Here is a 19,774-nt window from a genome sequence, read left to right on the forward strand (position 1 = left end):
TATACAAACTATGAAGTTAACTCCCACTCCACTGAATATGCACCATACAGTAGAACACTACACAATCCTTAGGAAATGTCCTTTTCATTAATAACAAACATTTACTGGGTCATCTACTTCTACCTTACATCAATCAATCCAGGGATTAACTTTATTCAAATGCTACAAGAAGGTATGCAGGAATATAGTAATGGGCAGCCTATATTGAGTTTTTACTATTAATATTCTTTTTTTTTTTTTTGGAGATGGAGTCTCGCCCTGTTGCCCAGGTTGGAGTGCAGTGACACAGTCATGGCTCACTGCAACCTCCACCTTCTGGGTTCAAGTGATTCTTTTGCCTCAGCCTCCCAAGTAGCTGGGACCATAGGCGCGTGCCACCACGCCCAGATAACTTTTGTCATTTTTAGTAGAGACGGGATTTCACCATGTTGGCCAGGCTGATCTTGAACTCCTGACCTCGTGATCTATCTACCCGCCTCGGCCTCCCAAAGTGCTGGGATTACAGGCATGAGCCACCGTGCCCAGCCTAATATTAGTTTTTTTAAAAAACAGGGTCTAGTTCTGTCACCTAGGCTGGACTGCAGTGGCATGATCATAGCTCACTGCAGTTTCAAACCCCAGGGCTCTAGCTGTTCCCCTGCTCCAGGCTCCCAAAGTGCTGGGATTTCAGACATGAGCCACTGTGTCCAGCCAAGACTGAATAACTTAATTGAATTGATCAGCTTATTTAGAACTTGTGTACCTGAAAGGTTGGTTCTTAAAATCAACATTCTCACCATTTCATGTCAATGCACAACCAAAACAGCTAATTGGAATTGTATTGAAATACGTTCTTTCGTATTTTACAAAAGTCACTTTCAACAGTTTAAAATTACATTTTAATTCAGATCTAATGTTTTAGGTTTTGTTTTTTGTTTGGGGGAGCAATGGACACTCTAGGCTTTAGATTTCATGTCTCCATGGGCATGGAACCCAGGTGACCACTGACACACATACTTAATATTTAGTAACCAGTCTCATCTGCCACCAAGATCCATCTTTAAAGTTTGTTCATGTTTTGAAAGATGGAAAGAAGTATTAAAGTTTTGAAGGGCACTGGTACAGAAACAGGGCTCAGAAAAGAGGTTTAAAGTGAAAAAATCTACAAGAGCCTAGTTATAGGTTCAAATGCTAAACATAACCCTAAAAATTCTGAGATATATTTTACTTTTGCTAAGCTAATACAAGGCTTTAGACTTCTTGATAATTTTCTGAAGTTCTAGTTTAGGATACACACACACACACACACACACACGTACACACAAACAATAACAAAATTACCGGCACGGATGGGTAGGTACTTCTTTAGTGAATGAGTGATAATAGGAATAAAATACTGGAAGGCTTAAAATGGTTCAACAATCTTTTCCAAGTCGTTTAAAAGCAAATGAAACAACAACCTATGACTATTAGAGTTTAACTTTATAGTAACACCAACAAAATAAACCTGAAACTCTGTGATACGCCTTAAAAACTATTTTCAACTATCCTCACAATGTTTTTCAAAACATAATTTATGCCAAATAAAATTCATCTGGAAATTAAAAGCAAGCAAAGAACTAAACTCACCTGACCACGATCAGCTTCATTCTTACATTCATGAAAATCTATGGATGTTAACAAAGAATCATTTTTCTCACAGCTCTCCTGACTGATGAGCGTGTCTGCGTAGTTGGGCTGGGGAAAGATCAAGTGACTCTTCCGCGAGTCTGCGGTGAGGGAGACTTCGTGGGAATAGGTCTTCAGGAAAGCCTGTACCTCCTCAACACCTACAAAATGTGAGGCAGGCACACCCACCAATCTGCCACCGGAACCCTGGGGCAGGCGTGACTTGTGCCAGCGCCGAAGCCTGAGCCCCAGAAGCACAACGACAAAGGCAAGGAAGACACAGGAGACTGCAGCCACCGCCACCACGAGATAGAGTGTAAGGCTCGAATCGTTCGGGTCGACCCAAGGCTTCAGACTGCCCAACTCGGTCAGGACTTCGGGGATGCTGTCAGCCACGGCCACGGTGAGCGTGACAGTGGCGGAGAGAGGGGGCTGGCCGTGGTCCTGGACGGCCACCACGAGGCTCTGCTTGAGCGCGTCTCTGTCCAGCAGGGCTCGCGCCGTGCGCACCTCGCCCGTGTGCAGCCCCACTGCGAAGAGTCCTGGCTCGCTGGCCTTGAGCAGGCGGTAGGACAGCCAGGCGTTCTGGCCCGAGTCTCTGTCCACCGCCACCACCTTGGTCACCAGGTAGCCAGGCTCTGCGGAGCGGGGCGCCAGCTCCACGCCAGTGGAACCGTCTGTGGGGAGGGCGGGGTACAGGATCTCGGGCGCGTTGTCATTCTGATCCAGCACGAACAGGCTTAATGACACATTGCTGCTGAGGGGCGGGTCCCCGCTGTCGCTGGCTGTTACCAGTAGCTGCAGGTCTCGGATCTGCTCATAGTCGAAAGATTGCAGCGCATACAGGACACCGGTGTCAGAGTTGATGGAGATGTACGAGGATAGGGGCGCCCCTTGCAGCGTGTCCTCGGTCACAGAGTAAGTGACCTGGGCATTCTCCTGGCTGTCGGGGTCGTGTGCAGTCAAGGAGAAGATGGAGGCTCCTCTCAGGTTGTTCTCTAGGATATAGGCTGAGTAGGAGGCACGAGGGAATGTAGGAGGGTTGTCATTAATGTCTGCCACGTGCAGGGTGATGTGAGTTTCAGTGGACAGAGGCGGTGTTCCTAGATCTGAGGCCATCACTGTGATATTGTAGATAGAGACATTTTCTCGGTCCAAATATTTCCTTGTCACTAATCTATAATAATTATCTATTGACTCTTCTAATTTAAAAGGTAAATTATCACGTGTGTAACAGACAACTTGACCATTCTTTCCAGAGTCTTGGTCATGCACACTCAAGAACGCAATTACTGTCCCGGGAAGAGAATTTTCTAACACTGGACTAAACAAAGACGTAATGATCACTTCTGGTCTATTGTCGTTTACATCTTCCACCAAAATGAACAATTTGGTCCTCCCCAGAAGTGCCCCCACATCTTCGGCTTGTATTTCCATTTCATAAAACGAACATTCTTCATAATCTAGACTTTTTGCTATTGATATTTCCCCAGTATTTTCATTAAGCTGGAATAACGGAGTTTGTTTTTCATTAATTTTCCGGAATTTGTATACCACTTTTCCGTTGGTTCCCTCATCCGGGTCACTGGCTGTTGCAGTAAGCAACCGCGTGCCTGGGGGCACGTTCTCAAGGACTTTCACTCTGTAAATCGGTTGAGCAAAAACCGGGGCGTTGTCATTTGTATCCAACACTGTCACATGGATGCGCACCGTGCTGGAGCGACGCGGCTCGCCGTCATCTGAGGCCGTGAGGACCAGGTGGTGAGTAGCCTCTTCCTCCCTGTCCAGGGCGCGCTCCAGCACCAGCTCTGGGTTTATGACTCCATTGTCTCCAGTCTGCACGTCCAGGGAGAAGTGGTGATTGGGGTTGAGCTGGTAGCTCTGGAGGGAGTTCACGCCCACATCCGGGTCAATAGCTTCTGGGAGTGGATAACGTGCTCCAGGAACCGCGATTTCGTTAATTTTTACTTCTAGATCTTCGACCTGGAATTTCGGGTTATTATCGTTAATATCAATTATTTCTATTTCTATCCCAAAGAGTTTTCCTTTATCCTCAACCAGGATGTTAATATTTATCAGACACCGCAGGCTCTGAGCGCAGAGCTCCTCCCGGTCTATCCTGCCCGCAGTGACCAAGCTGCCGCTGCTCGGGTTCAGGGCAAAGAGCTGCATCCTACCTCTGGAGACGATACGGACTCCGTGCTTTGCCAGCTCCCGGGGGTCCAGCCCCAGGTCCTTGGAGACATTACCCACGAAGGAGCCTTTGTCCGTCTCTTCTGGCACCGAGTAGCGAATCTGTCCCTTCCCGATTTCCCACAGCGTCCCCAGCAGCGCGCACAGCAGGATCAGCTCGCCGCGTCTGGGGCGACTCTGTGGAGCGGCCATTGTTATTTTGCTGCAGAATCCCCTCAGAATCTTCACTGCGCATAAGTGGGTCTTATTTAGTTTCTTGCCGCAGCTATGGAGATGATAATCCTCCGGAAACCTGGAGTGCCTCCAAGCAGGGGTGGGGTTTCGCTACAGTCCAGCAGTTAGTTTGTGGCATCTGCAGGTCTTTGCGAGGTGTGAGATCTGAGTGTTTTCGGTTGCATTTCTCTCCCAGTAGGTGAACAGCGGCGCTTAGAGTCCTAAATAGTTACTGCACTGAGATACAGATTACTTCTAAATGTAATACTCTACTAGATTACTGAGAAAAAAATACCATCTGCTTATTACTTTGTTTTGAATTTATTTGATTTATCCCTAAACCCATATTTTAAAAGAAACAGCCAAAGAATGTGAGATGAAGGTTTTATTTAGTGTTATTAAATGATCAGATTAGATCAGAATGATCAGATTGTAGCATTGGATTACTTACATTTCTGCAACACATTTGGTCTTAAAAAAATAACATGATACTTTCATTTCCCACCGTGCTCTAAGCTTTATTGTAAATGTCTCCAATAAATACTAACAAATAACTAAGAACTTCAGTTGTCACCAGAAATGAATTTATCTTGAGACTAAAATAGACCTACTGGAGATGACTGACTCAGAAATTGTTTTATTTGGTTTAAACTACTTAATCATTTTAGAAGCTTTCCATAGAGTTGTTGCTTTTAAATTATTCTTCTAAATGCCACTTGAATTACATGTTGATAATGTTTTCAAATAAAAATTGTGGAATTTCAATAGGATAAATGCTTTTACCATTGCAGTTTTATGAGATATTACATTGTTTCGCTATTTTATTTACATTGTTTATATTTTTCTATTTGAATACTTGAAAAGTACAGATGAATATATGATAAAAAGCAAAGCTCCATCCCATCCCTTTCACCAGAGATGATTAAACTTAAAGCAGACTTGACTTTTTAAGGTAGACATATATTCTAAAGTTAACTTTACCTACATTAATACTTTGATCTAAAGAACTGCAAAAAGTAATGACTATATAATACTTACTAAGAAGCCAAACAGTAAGTATGACTACAAAAAATCTGTTTCCCTTCAAGACCAGCCTGGACAACATAGCAGATCAGCCTACTTCACCCTTCCTTTGAAGAATGGTATGATAGCTTTTTCACTGACTAAAACTTTCTTAAAACAATTAATGAAATCTGAAAACTTTATATTTTCCTGTGAATATATTATGCATATGGAAAACTGGGTAGACAATGGAAACCATACCAGTTAAATTAGTGAAGGAAAATACTGTCTGTACTAAAAACAGAGAAATTGGACAGGTCTGGTGGCATGAGCCTGAGTTCCAGCTAGTCAGGAGGCTGATGCGGAAGGAATGCTTGAGCCCAGGAGTTTGAGGTTGCAGTGAGGTATCATTGTGCCACTGTACTACAGCCTGAGTGACACACAGGGACTCTGTCTCAAAAAAAAAAAAAAAAAAAAAGAAAGAAAGAAAGAAAGAAAGACAAAGAAAAAAGAAAAAGAATCAAAAGAGGTTTCCTTTCTTCAGCAATTTGTAAAGTGGCCATTAACTGAAGCAGTTGCTTAGAGATACCTAGCAAAAGGCTCATATAATGTTCCTTCATATTTTGTATATATTTTGTATGCACACCAGATTGGCAGTTTTCAAGACTATATTTCTCTCTTAGAGGTAGCAGGATGATTAGAAGACCCATAGCTATATTAGTTTAGGGCTGCAGAGAAGGCAGTTACACATTATATATTAGGGCTGCATGTGAGAGGGACAACAGACACAAAACATTGTCTTTTCTTTGATGGAGGATATGGAATGAGCTTGAATACAGATTAATCCTGAAACTCCTATGTTGCAAGTAAGGAGATTCTGCTTTTGATCTTCTCATGAGCATAGCAGACCATTTTCTAAGTAAAAGGATCACACACACACACACAGCGTACACTGCATATAATCACAAGGGGTCCATGGACATAAAAATCCAGTTGACTCCTTATTCTAAGAGCTCTTGAAACAAAAGGGAAGTTAACACAAGAAACAGTAGACTACTATGGAGACCATACCAGTTAAATTAGTTAAGGAAAGTGTTGAATTTTAGCTTAAATTCTTTGACTTTATTATTTTTTAATTTATGGTATGTCCAAGCTGAAAAAAGTATTCATCATATATTAGGCAACAAGAAGGAAAATGTATGGGAAAAATCTCATTCACCTTTTAGGAGAGAGCCCATAACTGTCTAACATTTTCACTTTGTGGTTAAAACCACACCCTCATTGCTTTGTAAATCTAAGCTTGGCTAAAAAACAAACAAATTGTTGGGCCATTGCTCCTACTTCACTCCTCCTTTGAAGAATGATATGACAGCTTTTTAACTGACTACAACTTTCCTCAAATGATTCATGAGATCTAAAAATTATATATTTTCCTGCAAATATGATATTTTCTTGTGAATATAGAGAAATGGGTAGGCAATGAGAATTAAGTTATACTTAAAGGAAACTCACCTGATGGGAAGTCAATTCACTGGAATTACAAAGTGGAAACAAGGCTCTAGATGAATCACCACAAAGTATGTCCTGTCCTGAACTCAACTGTTCACTACATTTTAGGAAATTAAACTCCGTCTTTCCTGTATGTGCAACACATAGGTTGTAGGAATAAGGCAAAGTCCCTTCGCTGTAGTTGGGGGGAACCACGGATTCGGATTTAACACAGTGACCAGGCTGGAAGCAGCTCCAGGCGGCGGGGCTGAAGGAGCGTCGCAGGCGCAAGGCAATGGCCAAAATCATGGCCAGGAGGAAGAGCACTGAGATCAAGGCCAAGGCCACCACTAGGTAAAACTGCAGCTCAGCCTGGGGGTCAGAGGGGTCGGGGCGGTCAGTGATATCCGGCAGCACCTCCTGCAAGCTGTCGGCGAAGACCAGGTGCAATGTGGCAGTGGCAGAGAGTGGTGGCTGTCCACCATCACGCACAGCGACCAGCAGGCGCTGTCGGGCCGCATCCCTGTCGCCCAAGGCACGTGCCGTGCGCACTTCGCCCGTGCGCAGCCCCAGGCTGAAGAGCCCGGGCTCGCTAGCCTGCAGCACGTGGTAGGACAGCCAGGCGTTGTGTCCTGAGTCTGCGTCCACCGCCACCACCTTGGTCACCAGGTAGCCGGGCTCTGCAGCGCGCGGCACCATATCGAAGAGCGCAGAGCCATCGGGACCCAGCGCGGGGTACAGCACCCTAGGCTCATTGTCGTTGCGGTCGCCCACCAACACGCGCAGGCTCACGTTGGCGCTGAGCGCAGGCGAGCCCTGGTCGCGGGCCTGCAGTGTGAGTTCGAAGGCGCGCAGCTGCTCGTGGTCGAAGGCGCGCTGCGCGAACACCACGCCGCTCTCCGTGCTTATGGACACGTAGGATGACAGCTCCCGCTGCTCCAGGTCACTGGCCACGATGGAGTAAGAGACTTGGCCGTTAGGCCCCAAGTCAGGATCGGAAGCGCTGACTTGTGAAATAGAGGCCCCAGGCGAGTTGTTCTCGGCCACGTAGACTATATAGGAAGACTGTGAGAAAACCGGAGCGTTGTCGTTTACATCACCAATGTGCAGGGTGATGCTGAAACTGGAGGAGAGGGGAGGCTTGCCCCGATCTGTGGCCGTAATGGTGATATTGTACTCTGGATTCTGCTCGCGGTCTAGAACAGCATCTGTCACTAATTTATACGTGTTTCTTGAAGAAGTTAATATTTTAAATGGCACATCACCTTCCAATTTACAAGTAACTTCACCATTGTGTCTGGAATCCTTGTCACGGACTTTGAGCAAAGCAATATGTGTTCCTAGCTCAGTGTCCTCCATAATTAGGTTGGGTAGAGACTGGAATATCACTTCTGGGACGTTGTCATTTTCATCTATGACTTCTACCTCCACTGTGCATTGTGCAATCATTCCTCCACCGTCCCTTGCTTCCAAAACTATGGAATATTCATTGACTTCTTCAAAATCTAATGTATTTAAAACAGTAATTTCCCCAGTGTTAGAGTTCAGGTCAAATTGGGTGATCTGGCTAGCTTCACTGAAAGAGAAAGTAATCTCGGCATTGACACCCTCATCCTGGTCTGTGGCAGTCACCTGTAGCACCGTGGTCCCCGGGTACACGTTTTCTGAAAGGCTCACCCTGTATACCTCTTGACTGAACACTGGAGCATTATCATTGGCATCAGTCACTAGAACTTGTATCTGTGCAGTGCTGCTTAGGGGTGGAGCTCCAAAGTCCAAGGCAGTCAAAGTCAAGTGGTAAGATTTCTGCTTTTCTCGGTCCAAAGGTGTCTTCAGTACCATCTCAGGGTATTTACTACCATCTGATTTCTCTTTATTTATCAGTGAGAAATGATCACTGGGACTGAGTTGGTAATTCTGCAGTGTGTTGCTACCAATATCCGCATCATGGGCAGATCCTAATATAAATCGTGTGCCAGGCTGCGCAGACTCACTTATTTGCAGCTCAAAGGAATTTTGCGTGAATGTTGGCGTGTGGTCATTAATGTCCTCGATCTCCACATTCACGTGATAAAAGTTCAGTGGATTTTCAGCAACAGCCTCAAATTCCAGAGCACAAGCTGGATTCTTCCCGCATATCTCCTCCCTGTCTAGCCTGCTGCTCACAAGCAACTCCCCTCTCTCTGCGCTCACGGTGAAGTAAGGCTTCTCCGAACTGACGCGCAGTTTTCGAGTCGGTAACTCCTGGACGCTGAACCCCAGGTCGGTGGCGAGGTTCCCCACTACTGAGCCCTTAGGCATTTCCTCGGGAATCCGGTATCGGATCTGCTCACAGAGCGCCGGGCAGAACAAAAGCAGCAGGAAGAGAAAGAGCATTGGCAGCCACTCAGCCCGGCCCACCTTCCCGGCGCAACTCCCCATCCCTCTTGCTCTCCTCAGCTTGCTCACCAGCCTGGAGACGCCGGGTTACAAATAACCTCTGTATTGCTGTTTTTCGGATCTCCGAAAGGACTTTAGTTCCAGTTCCAGTTCCAGTTCAGTAAAAAATTCTTCTTTTTCCGAGGAGCAAGCAGTGTAAAGGCTGGCGCTGGGGAGTCTGAGCTGGGGCTGCCCGGGAAAGCGCGTTGCGGCTGCGCGAGGAGATCTGGAGGGCCAAGCTCTCCACTTTGGCCAACAGCGGCACCCAGAGTGATCACTAGGAAACTACAGCCTCTGCTGCTTCAAGTTAACCAGTGCAGTAATTATAATTGTGTGCCTAACTGAAAGAACAAAAACTACATGGATATGTCTATATATTTAATGACGTCTAAAAATGTACTCTTAGGAATGCCTTCATCCCAACTTTGAAGATTTTTAGGCAAATCATGTAGATTAAGTACATAAACATCTGTCTATTGACATAAGCTTTCCCCAATCTTCAAACATGCACTATGTATATAAAGATAGCCATAACGCAAACTTGGCCTAAACCATCTCAGAATACAGTAATTTTCCATGCTTACTCATTAGAAATATACTGGATACATTTTATCTTTCTTTCATTATTCCTAACATTTTCTCCACTTTTGTAAGTACCTCCAAATTGATTTATTTCAACGTTTTCCGGAGAGTATCAGTAATGCCAAAATTGCCTTTTAGAAGGTGCAATTTATACTTATCTTCAAATACATCCGCTTTCCCAATATTTTCAGTGATTTCATTACAGGAATATTATGTGATTCTCATTTCGATGATCACAGGCAATAGCCTACTCCTCTCCTCATTACACAATTATTTTCCTGGTTATGAAATACAACATTCATCTTCAGAGTTATCAGGGGCATAATACATAGCCTCAAAACACAAAGTCACTGAGATCTGCTGCACCGCAGCACTGCTTCCTACCTCTGCAGGTATTTTACATTCCTTGGTGACCTCTGCATGGAAGGAAACAATCCCTGGAAAATTTGATTTCAATAGCTCACTGAGTTTAGTGATTATTTCTCTCCGTTGCTTAAAAACAATTTTATGCATCTAATACATTTTTGTCAGAAGATTTTCTTTCACAAAATACCTTATAACCGTATTTCTGGCATAGGATCTTCCCTCAGTAACATTGTTAGTGTCAGCAACATTGTCTGCTACCCCAAGTGATTGTACATCTGAAATGTGAACACTGCAGAACTTGTAAAATATATCCCCCACATTATTGTACAGTCTATCATGTGCAAAATACTACCAAATACAACACTAGTCTAAAAAGAAGTCTTTTTTTGAAAAGACAGAATCTTGTTATATTATCTAGGTGGGCCTCCAGTTCCTGGGTTCAAGCTGTCCTCTTGCCTCAGCCTCCCATGCAGGTGGACTATAGCTTGCAACACCATACCTGGCTAAAAGGGTCTTTTTAATTAATACTCAAAGGTCTCTGGAATCAAGATTACTTTGTCATCCACCCCTTCTGGATGACAATCACTTGATATATTGAGTTTTACTAAAATGTTACACAAAAGAATACGGAAATAGTTAATCCCAGATTGGGTTATTTCCAACTGAATTTTTCAGTAGACCTAATAAATAAAATCAACTACTGGTCTAGGATCTGTGTACATAAGACGGTCGAGGGTTTAAGTAAATGAGACAGTTGAAACACAGCCAGTATCCCCAATCTCCCACTTTGATAGTCCACAGACACACTTCACCTGGCTGTACCACTAAAACAGCACACTGGAATTCTCTGTTAAAACATGTAATTGCCTATGTCACAAATGCCAATTACAACACTTGAAATGACATTTCATTTGACATATTTTATTGGTTTTGTCTGATGGCCTTTAGTGTGGCATCTGTCTTTGATATAGATCTTAGTGAAGTGTGATACACACACATTTCATTCTTTAGGCATAAATCTAACCTTCTACTACCACCCCATTAATAGGTCATTATACGGTAAATAGGTCAAGAAGCAATCAAGATTTTTTAGGACCACCAAGCTGAGGTACATGGAGGCAGATTCAGGCACAGAAAAAAATCTTCACATGGAAGAAATCTTTCAGAACCTTTTATATATTTAAGTGCAAAAGAGAATCCTGAGAAGGCAGCTGAGGTGTGTTTTATTCCTGCTAACCTTGTGCAATATGAAAGACTCGATTCATTCTAATTTATAAAACATATGAGTGAAGAAAGTAGGTTGGAACATAGATTGGAAAGTAGGTGGAAATTATAGAACGTGATAGTCCACTTTTTCATAATCTTGTCCACAGGCTTTCACTAAAGAAATGCTATAACCTATGTGTACTATATTAAAGTGTCACAACTGAAGGAAACTGGTAAACTCAGTTTTATCTCTACAAAGTTTTTAAAATCCTTATTTTCAAAACACTTGTTTTGCAAAATAATAGAGAAATATCATGCAAACAAATTACTCATGGAAATAAAGGAAGGGCTGGGCTCACCTGAATAGTTGGCACTTTGTCTTTACATTCATGAAAACCCACGGATGTTAGCAAAGAATCATTTTTCTCACAGCTCTCCTGGCTGATAAGTGTGTCCGCATAGTTGGGCTGGGGGAAGATCAGGTGACTCTTCCGAGAGTCCAAGGTGAGGGAGACCTCGTGGGAATAGGTCTGCAGGAAAGCCCGCACCCCATCCATGCCCACATAGTGCGAGGTGGGCACACTTGCCAAGCCACCTTCTGAAGCCTGCAGCCGGCGTGACTTGAGCCAGCGCCGCAGCCTGAGCGCCAGCAGTACGAGAACGAAGGCTAGGAAGATGCAGCAGACTGCGGCCACCGCCACCACCAGGTACAGCATGAGGTCAGAATTGTAAGGATCGTTGGAGGGCTCAAGGCTGCCCAGGTCGGCCAAGACTTCGGGGATGCTGTCGGCCACAGCCACGGTGAGCGTGACGGTGGCTGACAGAGGAGGCTGGCCGTGGTCCTGGACGGCCACCACGAGGTTCTGCTTGAGCGCGTCTTTGTCCAGCAGGGCCCGCGCCGTGCGCACCTCGCCCGTGTGCAGCCCCACTGCAAAGAGTCCTGGCTCGCTGGCCCTAAGCAGGAGGTATGACAGCCAGGCGTTCTGGCCTGAATCTTTGTCCACTGCCACTACCTTGGTCACCAGGTAGCCGGGATCTGCGGAGCGGGGTGCCAGCTCCACGCCAGTAGAACCGTCTGTGGGGAGGGCCGGGTACAGGATCTCGGGCGGGTTGTCATTCTGGTCCAGCATAAACAGGCTCAGTGACATGTTGCTACTGAGAGGCGGGTCCCCGCTGTCTCGTGCAGTCACTGTTAGTTGTAGTTCTCTCAACTGCTCAAAGTCAAAGGATTGCAGCGCATACAGGACTCCAGTATCAGAGTTTATGGAGACATAGGAGGACACTGGTCCCCACTGGATGGTGTCTTCAGCCAAGGAATAAGTGACCTGGGCATTCTCCTCACTGTCCTGGTCCTGTGCAGTCACTAAGAAAATGGAGGCCCCTCTGGGGTTGTTCTCAGGGATGTAGACTGAGTAGGATGAGTGGGGGAAGGTGGGTGGGTTATCGTTGGTGTCTGCCACCTGCATGAAGATGTGAGTTTCCCTGGACAAGGGAGGAATTCCACCATCTGTGGCTTTCAGTGTGATGTTATACAAAGAGAGTGTTTCCCGGTCCAAGTTTTTGGTTGTGACCAATCTATAGTAATTATCTATTGATTTTTCTAATTTAAAAGGTAGATTTTCTGGAATGGTGCAGGTCACCTCACCATTCTTCCCAGAATCTCTGTCTTGTACGTAGAAAAGAGCAATTACTGTTCCAAGAGGTGTGTCTTCAGGGATTGAGCTACTTAAAGACGTCATAATCACTTCTGGAGCATTATCATTTACATCTAAAACTGTGATCAGTACTTTTGCCTTTGTCAGACTACCAGGAACATCTTGAGCCTGAACTTCCATTTCATAGAAGCCAGTTTCTTCATAATCTAATCCTTCTAAAGTTGATATTTCTCCTGTAAGCGAGTTCAGATGAAACATCTGTAGAAGTTTAGGAGTTATTTTCCGAAAAGAATATGTCACTTTCCCATTGACTCCCTCGTCCAGATCGATAGCATGTACCGTGAGCAGTTTTGTGCCCACTGGTACATTCTCGGGGACAGTTACTTGGTACTGAGGCAGAAAGAAGACAGGCGCGTGGTCATTCACATCCACCACTGTTACCTGGATGCGGGCGGTGCTGGATCGGGGCGGGTCGCCGCCGTCAGAGGCTGTGAGGACCAGGTGGTGAACCCGCTCTTCCTCCCGGTCCAGCACCCGCTCCAGCACCAGTTCCGGGTACTTAGTTCCATCGTCTCCACTTTGCACAGCTAGGGAGAAGTGGCGATTGGGGCTGAGCTGATAACTGTGGAGGGAGTTCGTGCCCACATCTGGATCCCCAGCCTCGCTTAACGGAAACCGAATCCCGGGAGCTGTATTCTCCATTATTTTTACATTTATTTCTTCCGTCAAGAATCTTGGAACGTTGTCATTAATATCTATTATTTCCACGTCTATAGGGTAAAGATTCATTTTATCTTCCATCAGGATGTTAAAGTTTACCAGACACCGCGCGCTCTGAGCGCAGATCTCTTCCCGGTCTATCCTGCCCGCAGTGACCAAGCTGCCGCTGCGCGGGTTCAGGGCGAAAAGCTGGGTCCTACCTCTGGAGACGATGCGGACTCCGCGCTCCGCCAGCTCCTGGGGCTCCAGCCCTAGGTCCTTGGCGATGTCACCCACAAAGGACCCTTTGTCCGTTTCCTCCGACACGGAGTAGAGAATGCGTTCTGCCCAGGCTTCCCACAGGGTCCCCAGGAGGATGGAGAGCAGGAGGAATCCTCTGTAGTCCCCGCCCCTTGGCTGAGCCGCCATAGTAGTCCTGCTTCTCTTACTTAGGCGCCCGTCTCGGGAAGTGCTTCAGAATGCGGGTGTATCCGGGTGGACCCCTCTGTCTTCGGAAGGGGAGCTCAGAATCCAGCAGGATAGAAGCTTGAGTTTAGTGCAGCCTGGAAGAGGGCTTATCGCAATCTGTCGTTTCTCTGTGCTGTAAAACTCGGTGGTTTCTGTGGGATCTCTCGCACCGTTTTCCCCTGGTTGGTGAACAGCGGCGCTCTGAGTCCTTACTAAGTTACTGCACTAGATCGATGCACACCATACACTGATTTCATAGAAAATTGTTTCATCTTTCAAAATTTCCCTGTTAAATTTCTTTGCTCTAGATATCCCTGATAATTTAAAAATCCATTTTAAGACACTGAATTAATGCAACAGTACTCATGGATGGGTGTTTGATAATCTTAGATAATTTTTTTAAAAACTGCTTTGCCTTGCAACTTTCAAGTGACTCTTTTGGACCCTGACTCACACGTTATTGCACATAGGAAAATCAGTCATTGAAGGCAAAAAGGTAAATTTTATTTAAATACATATGAAAAATTTTACATAGAAAATATTTACATCAGTGTATATAAATTTTAATTAATTCAGTATTAATTGAACTAGACATCATTAATTGGTTCTAGACACCATCATACAGGATTCAGAAAGTCAAAATTGTTGTAAAACATATAGACCTATTTTAATAAATTTTTGATTGTATAGAACCTTAGAGATGGTCTAACACCTTCATTTTAATGAGAGGTGGGGGGCCAGACGTGGTTGCTCACTCCTGTAATCCCACACTTTGTGAGGCCGAGGCAGGCGGATCACCTGAGGTTGGGAGTTTGAGACTAGCCTGACCAACATGAAGAAACCCCATCTCTACTAAAAATACAAAATTATCCGGGTGTGGAGGCGCGTGCCTGTAATCCCAGTTACTCAGGAGGCTGAGACAGGAAAATCACTTGAACCCGGGAGGTGGAGGTTGCAGTGAGCCGAGATCACACCATTGCACTGCAGCCTGGGCAACAAGAGCAAAAGTCCGCTAGAAAGGGCGGGGGGGGAGGGAGAGAGAGAGAGAAAGAGAGAAAGAAAGGAAGAAAGGAATTGCCTCGTTCCTGATTATTGATTATACGGTAGTAGAACAATGTCGGAACCCAAATATTCTCACTCACAGTCTTGTGAGAAAAAAAAGAAAGAAATCATTGTTTGTCTTGGCTGCAACAATCAGCTATAGAAGCAACCCATTTTCTACAGAAGGCAGAAATTTGCAGAGATCCTACTGGGCTGTGAATTCATAAGAAAGTGGATAATGGATTGGTTGATTTTTTTCATTATGCAATTCATTTCAACTCTTCATCCTAGTATGCAATTCAAATCTTCATCCTACTCTACTCTAGTGCAATTGAGAAAACAGGGATCTCTAGACAGCATCTGAGCAAAATGCAGGACTGTCCTGAGAGGATCCTTAGAGGTATTCGTCTCTCCACTGATGTTGATAGAGTAAAACTAAATTATTGATGGATCCGAGGCTACCCTCTGCTAGCAGAAAGAAAAGAAAGCTCCTTTCACACAGTTGCAGAATAAAAGAGAATGATCTGCTCTGGAATAAAGACCTGGCAAGAAACAGTCTTGGTTTGTAAATTATTTTAGGTCCTGGAGAGTAGCTGATAGAACCAGGAGAATCCAGAACTAACACTAAGAAAGCTTAACTTAGTTTTGTGGGAGTCTCCTAAGTAACCTATTTCTGCTTTCTGGTGGCATTGCTCCAGAATACAGGGAATATTTTGAAGGAGATTATGTTTCCATCTATCAAAATAATCCATAGTTATCTTTGCATTCACAAAGTAGACAAATTTTGTTTAAAGGAACTAATAAAGGTATTATAGATGAATTCTGTAAACTGGAGTTAAATTCTATTTGTTTAATACTACTTTTGAAATTCTTGTTGAGGCAAGCAAAGTGTATGATTATTAAACAACATAAGTGCTTGTTGTAGACATTTTCAAACAAACTTTCATGTTTGGAGGTTATAGCTCTCAATGTCTTGATCCATTTCTACCTGATGCTTCAGAATTCATAGTTTCATCTCACATTTGTTTCTTATTCTACTGTTTTAAAAAAGTCTCAATTAACTTATTGTGTCTTGGTACCTTCTTTGGAGAAAAAGAAATAAGATCTAGTTAAATTAAATTATAGACTACTCTGAACACAAAGCATACATACCCTACGGAGTAAATGGCTTCATTATCTCTAGCATTCACATTTTCTAAGTTATTGAACATCATAAAATTAAATATTAAAGATCTTTACTAGACCACCAAGACATGTTTAATAAAATCTGACATAAGCTCATTATATCAAATTGAAATCATTTCATAGTTTAAAGAGCGTATATTATTGTTGACTAAGATATTGGGAAGAATCCTAACCATTTGTTTGGTTGTATTAAAAAGAATTATATGTAAAGTCTATTTGGCTTCCTGGGCATTGAATTGATTACCTTCTCTCTTTTCTTTTTGGGCCTTTTCTTTTTTTTTTTTTTACTAAAAAACAAACGAACAACAAAACAGTTCTTTGAAGTTCCATTTAGATTTTCATTCTCAAGCAAAGATAAAGGTATTTTCCAATGTTTCTCCTCTGAGATTTTACTCCTTCCCCTTTGATAATTACTACCTCAACAGAAGCCTGATCAGAAATGAATGCCTTTCAGGCCGGGCTCAGTGGCTCACACCTGTAATCCTAGTGCTCTGGGAGGCTGAGGCGGGAGGATCACTTAAGGTCAGGAGTTTGAGACCCGCCTGGCCATCATGGTAAAACCCCATGTCTACTAAAAGTATGAAAATTAGCTAGGCATGGTGGAATGCACCTGTAATCCCAGCTACTTGGGAGGTTGAGGCAGGAGAATCAGGGAGGAGGAAGTTGCAGTGAGCTGAGATTACACCACTGCATTCCAGCCTGGGTGACAGAGCAAGACTGTCTTCCAAAAAAAAAGGCTTTCACAGACCATAAAATAAGACAATAATTTGGTAGTTTTTTTCCTGATGTTTCAAAATTCTGTAATGAACTGTCAAAACCTCAGATAGCCTATCTTATTATTAATGATATGTATTGCAGGTGGATTAAAGAATCTTATTTAGTCAGAATTTAGCAAATTCCATGATTGCCAGGATGTTTAACAGTTGGTCAGTCCACATGAATGAATGACTTTTGCTAGAGTAGAAGTTGGCAGTTTTTCCATCAGTGAAATGTTTTATTTGTTTAAATGAAATGGTCACAGGTAAAAAGAGAATAAAATAAACCAGCGTGGTCTCTATGAAAAGTAGTTAGCGAGCTTTCCCTATAACAACGAAAGCTCAAGATGTAGTTTAACATCCCAAATTGGTGATATAATAAAATGACATTCACACTTTCAGAGTTTATGAAGTAATCATACATATAACAGCCCATCCAACTCACGAGACTAATATCCAAGATTCAAGTTGTTTAAAATTGTTATTTTATCAAAGTATATCACAAAGATACAAAAAAATGAGCTTTGAAGATGTGTATGATTAGATCTCTTGGTTAGGTATATACATCTGGAAACTTGAAATAAATAAATCTATAATAATTCCTTAAATGTAAATACCACAATATTGGTTTAGAAAAACACATATTACTCTTAGCACCTTATTTAAAATCACATCAACTCAGTGTTATCTTTATGAAGACTGACAAAGTCAGGTTACAAAGGAGGTTCCATTTATTTTCAAGGTATCATCTCAATTACTTTTTCCTTATACATTCATAACAAATTCAGATGCACAAGTGGCCAATCCATTCTATAATGCCACTAGATTGTAGATTCTTCCAACTCATGACTGGAAAAAAATCTTGACTATAACGTAGTTCAGCAAGTCATCAAATTATAAAATCCCCTGTACTCCATTAATTCCAGGGCCATCAACTTGCTTTTGAAGACTGCCAGTAACAGAATCTCCTATCTCCTTAGTGATCCGTTTTCTATTCGAACATCATTGATAGTCAAAAACTTTGCTGTTTTCTGTTCATGAAACAATGATTTTGCTTGCACATTTCAGTCGTAATAAATAAGACAAATCAGTCTTCTAAATGATAATCCCCTTTTTCTTGAAATATTTCAATAAACAGTTACTATGTGATGGAAGCCTTATTGTCTGGGTTAAAATGCTAAAATATTTAAATTTTTATTTATTTGAACCTCATTAACATTTGTTCTCCCATTCACCAGTCATCTATTTTTAGAGATATGTCCTGTAAGCAGACACTACCAAGCATGTTTTAAAATTCATTTTCACTCTTTATTTATTTATTATTAGTAGTATTTTTTGAGACAGAGTCTCACTCTGTCACCCAGACTGGAGTGCAGTGGCGTGATCTTGACTCACTGCAACCTCTACCTCCAAGGATCAAGGGATTCTCCTGCCTCAGCCCCCTGAGTAGCTGGGATTATAGGCCCATGCCACCCCACCCGGCTAATTTTTGTATTTTTAGTACAGACGGGGTTTCACCATGTTGGTCAGGCTGGTCTTGAACTCCTGACTTTGTGAGCCCCACACCTTGGCTTCCTAAAGTGTTGGGATTACAGGTGTGAGCCACTGCACCCAGTCATTTTCACTCTTAAATACTATCAGACACACAGTATGCAAAAGACATCGTAGTAGGCACACAGCATCGAGTGCTTAGTTATTTCTTAACAACCAAATAATTATAATAATGGTGATGTCAACAAATACTTATTCACTATGCTGCTTTGTAGTTTGAAAAAAAAGTTATAAAATTATTTTCTTAGAATTTGAGTCAGATAGATAAGGAAAGTCTTGTTTTAAAAAATAATATAAGTAGAGCTTATTTGGGCCAAGCTTTAGGATTGCATCCCAGGAACATAGATTTACATTGCCCTGGATACACACTCTATGAGCAGCAGTTACAAGTGGATTTTTACTCTAGACTGGGCAACAGAGGGACATCCCATCTCTGATAAGGGAAGTCTTTTAAGTCTTAATTTTAGTTGGAAGATAATGGCGATTGTAACTGGCCCAAGTAAATGACAGATAGTTACAGGAATGTTATTCAAGTCTTTTAACGCCAAAGATCAGATGTTCCCTGCTGCAGTTACCAACGATTCTTATCTTTTTAAAAATAATTTTTGATTCCTAAGTAGTAAAGGTGAAAGATCTCTTGTATGAACCTCCATCATTTATAATTATTAAGTAACACTGAAAAAAAAAATCTTTTTTTTTTTTTTTGAAAGAGAGAGAGAGAGACTCATTCTGTCTCCCAGGCTAGGGCACAGTGATACAATTATATCTCACTGCAGCCTCAAACCCCTGGACTTAAGCAATTCTCCTATCAGAGCTTCTCGAGTAGCTGGGACTACAGGTGTACACCACACATCTGGCTAATTTTTTTTTTCTTTTTGGTAGAGACAGAGTCATGCTATGTCGCCTAGGCTGGTCTCAAACTCCTGGCCTCAAGGGGTCCTCCCGTCTCAGCCTCCTGAAGAGGTGGGATTACAGGTGTGAGCCACCATGCTAGCTAAAACCAAGATCTTGATAACATTGACCTAAATTAGGATTATTTTCCCCCACATTAGAAAAAGAAAGAAACTTACAAATGTCACATAATAGGAAAAAACCTAAGAAACGAGATGTACTCAATTCAAGACACAAATAGTTTGCCAAGAAGAGAAAGGTGAAGAAAAACTAGGACATGCATTATTTTCCCCTCACAAAATTAAGACTTCAGAACATTCTTTTGATATAAAAGAAAAACATTAGAATTATGTGATTCCCTGCAAAGGACTAAGAAAATTAAGCACTAATCAAAGATAATCTTTAATTTTCATG

General features: G+C 42.8%; 1 protein-coding gene across 8 annotated transcripts in view; it reads right to left on the bottom strand.

Moving 5' to 3' along the window:
• The window catches only part of LOC117065702 (protocadherin gamma-C4), a 181,706-nt gene that overhangs the window by 124,141 nt on the left and 37,791 nt on the right, over positions 1–19,774 (bottom strand). The window contains exon 1 of one of the 8 annotated variants that reach the window (XM_033180880.1): positions 11,475–14,244. The exons of 5 other annotated variants lie outside the window; for them this stretch is intronic. In XM_033180880.1, the coding sequence (XP_033036771.1) occupies positions 11,475–13,898 (2,424 nt within the window). In that variant the 5' untranslated portion in view covers positions 13,899–14,244. Of the gene's footprint in view, positions 1–1,608; positions 5,502–6,567; positions 9,166–11,474; positions 14,245–19,774 lie in introns of those variants that run through there. 2 more of the 8 variants (XM_033180883.1, XM_033180874.1) reach the window with 2 other exon arrangements.

This window comes from Trachypithecus francoisi, unplaced genomic scaffold (assembly GCF_009764315.1).
Source record: "Trachypithecus francoisi isolate TF-2019V2 unplaced genomic scaffold, Tfra_2.0 Lachesis_group2, whole genome shotgun sequence".
NCBI classification, from domain to species: domain Eukaryota; kingdom Metazoa; phylum Chordata; class Mammalia; order Primates; family Cercopithecidae; genus Trachypithecus; species Trachypithecus francoisi.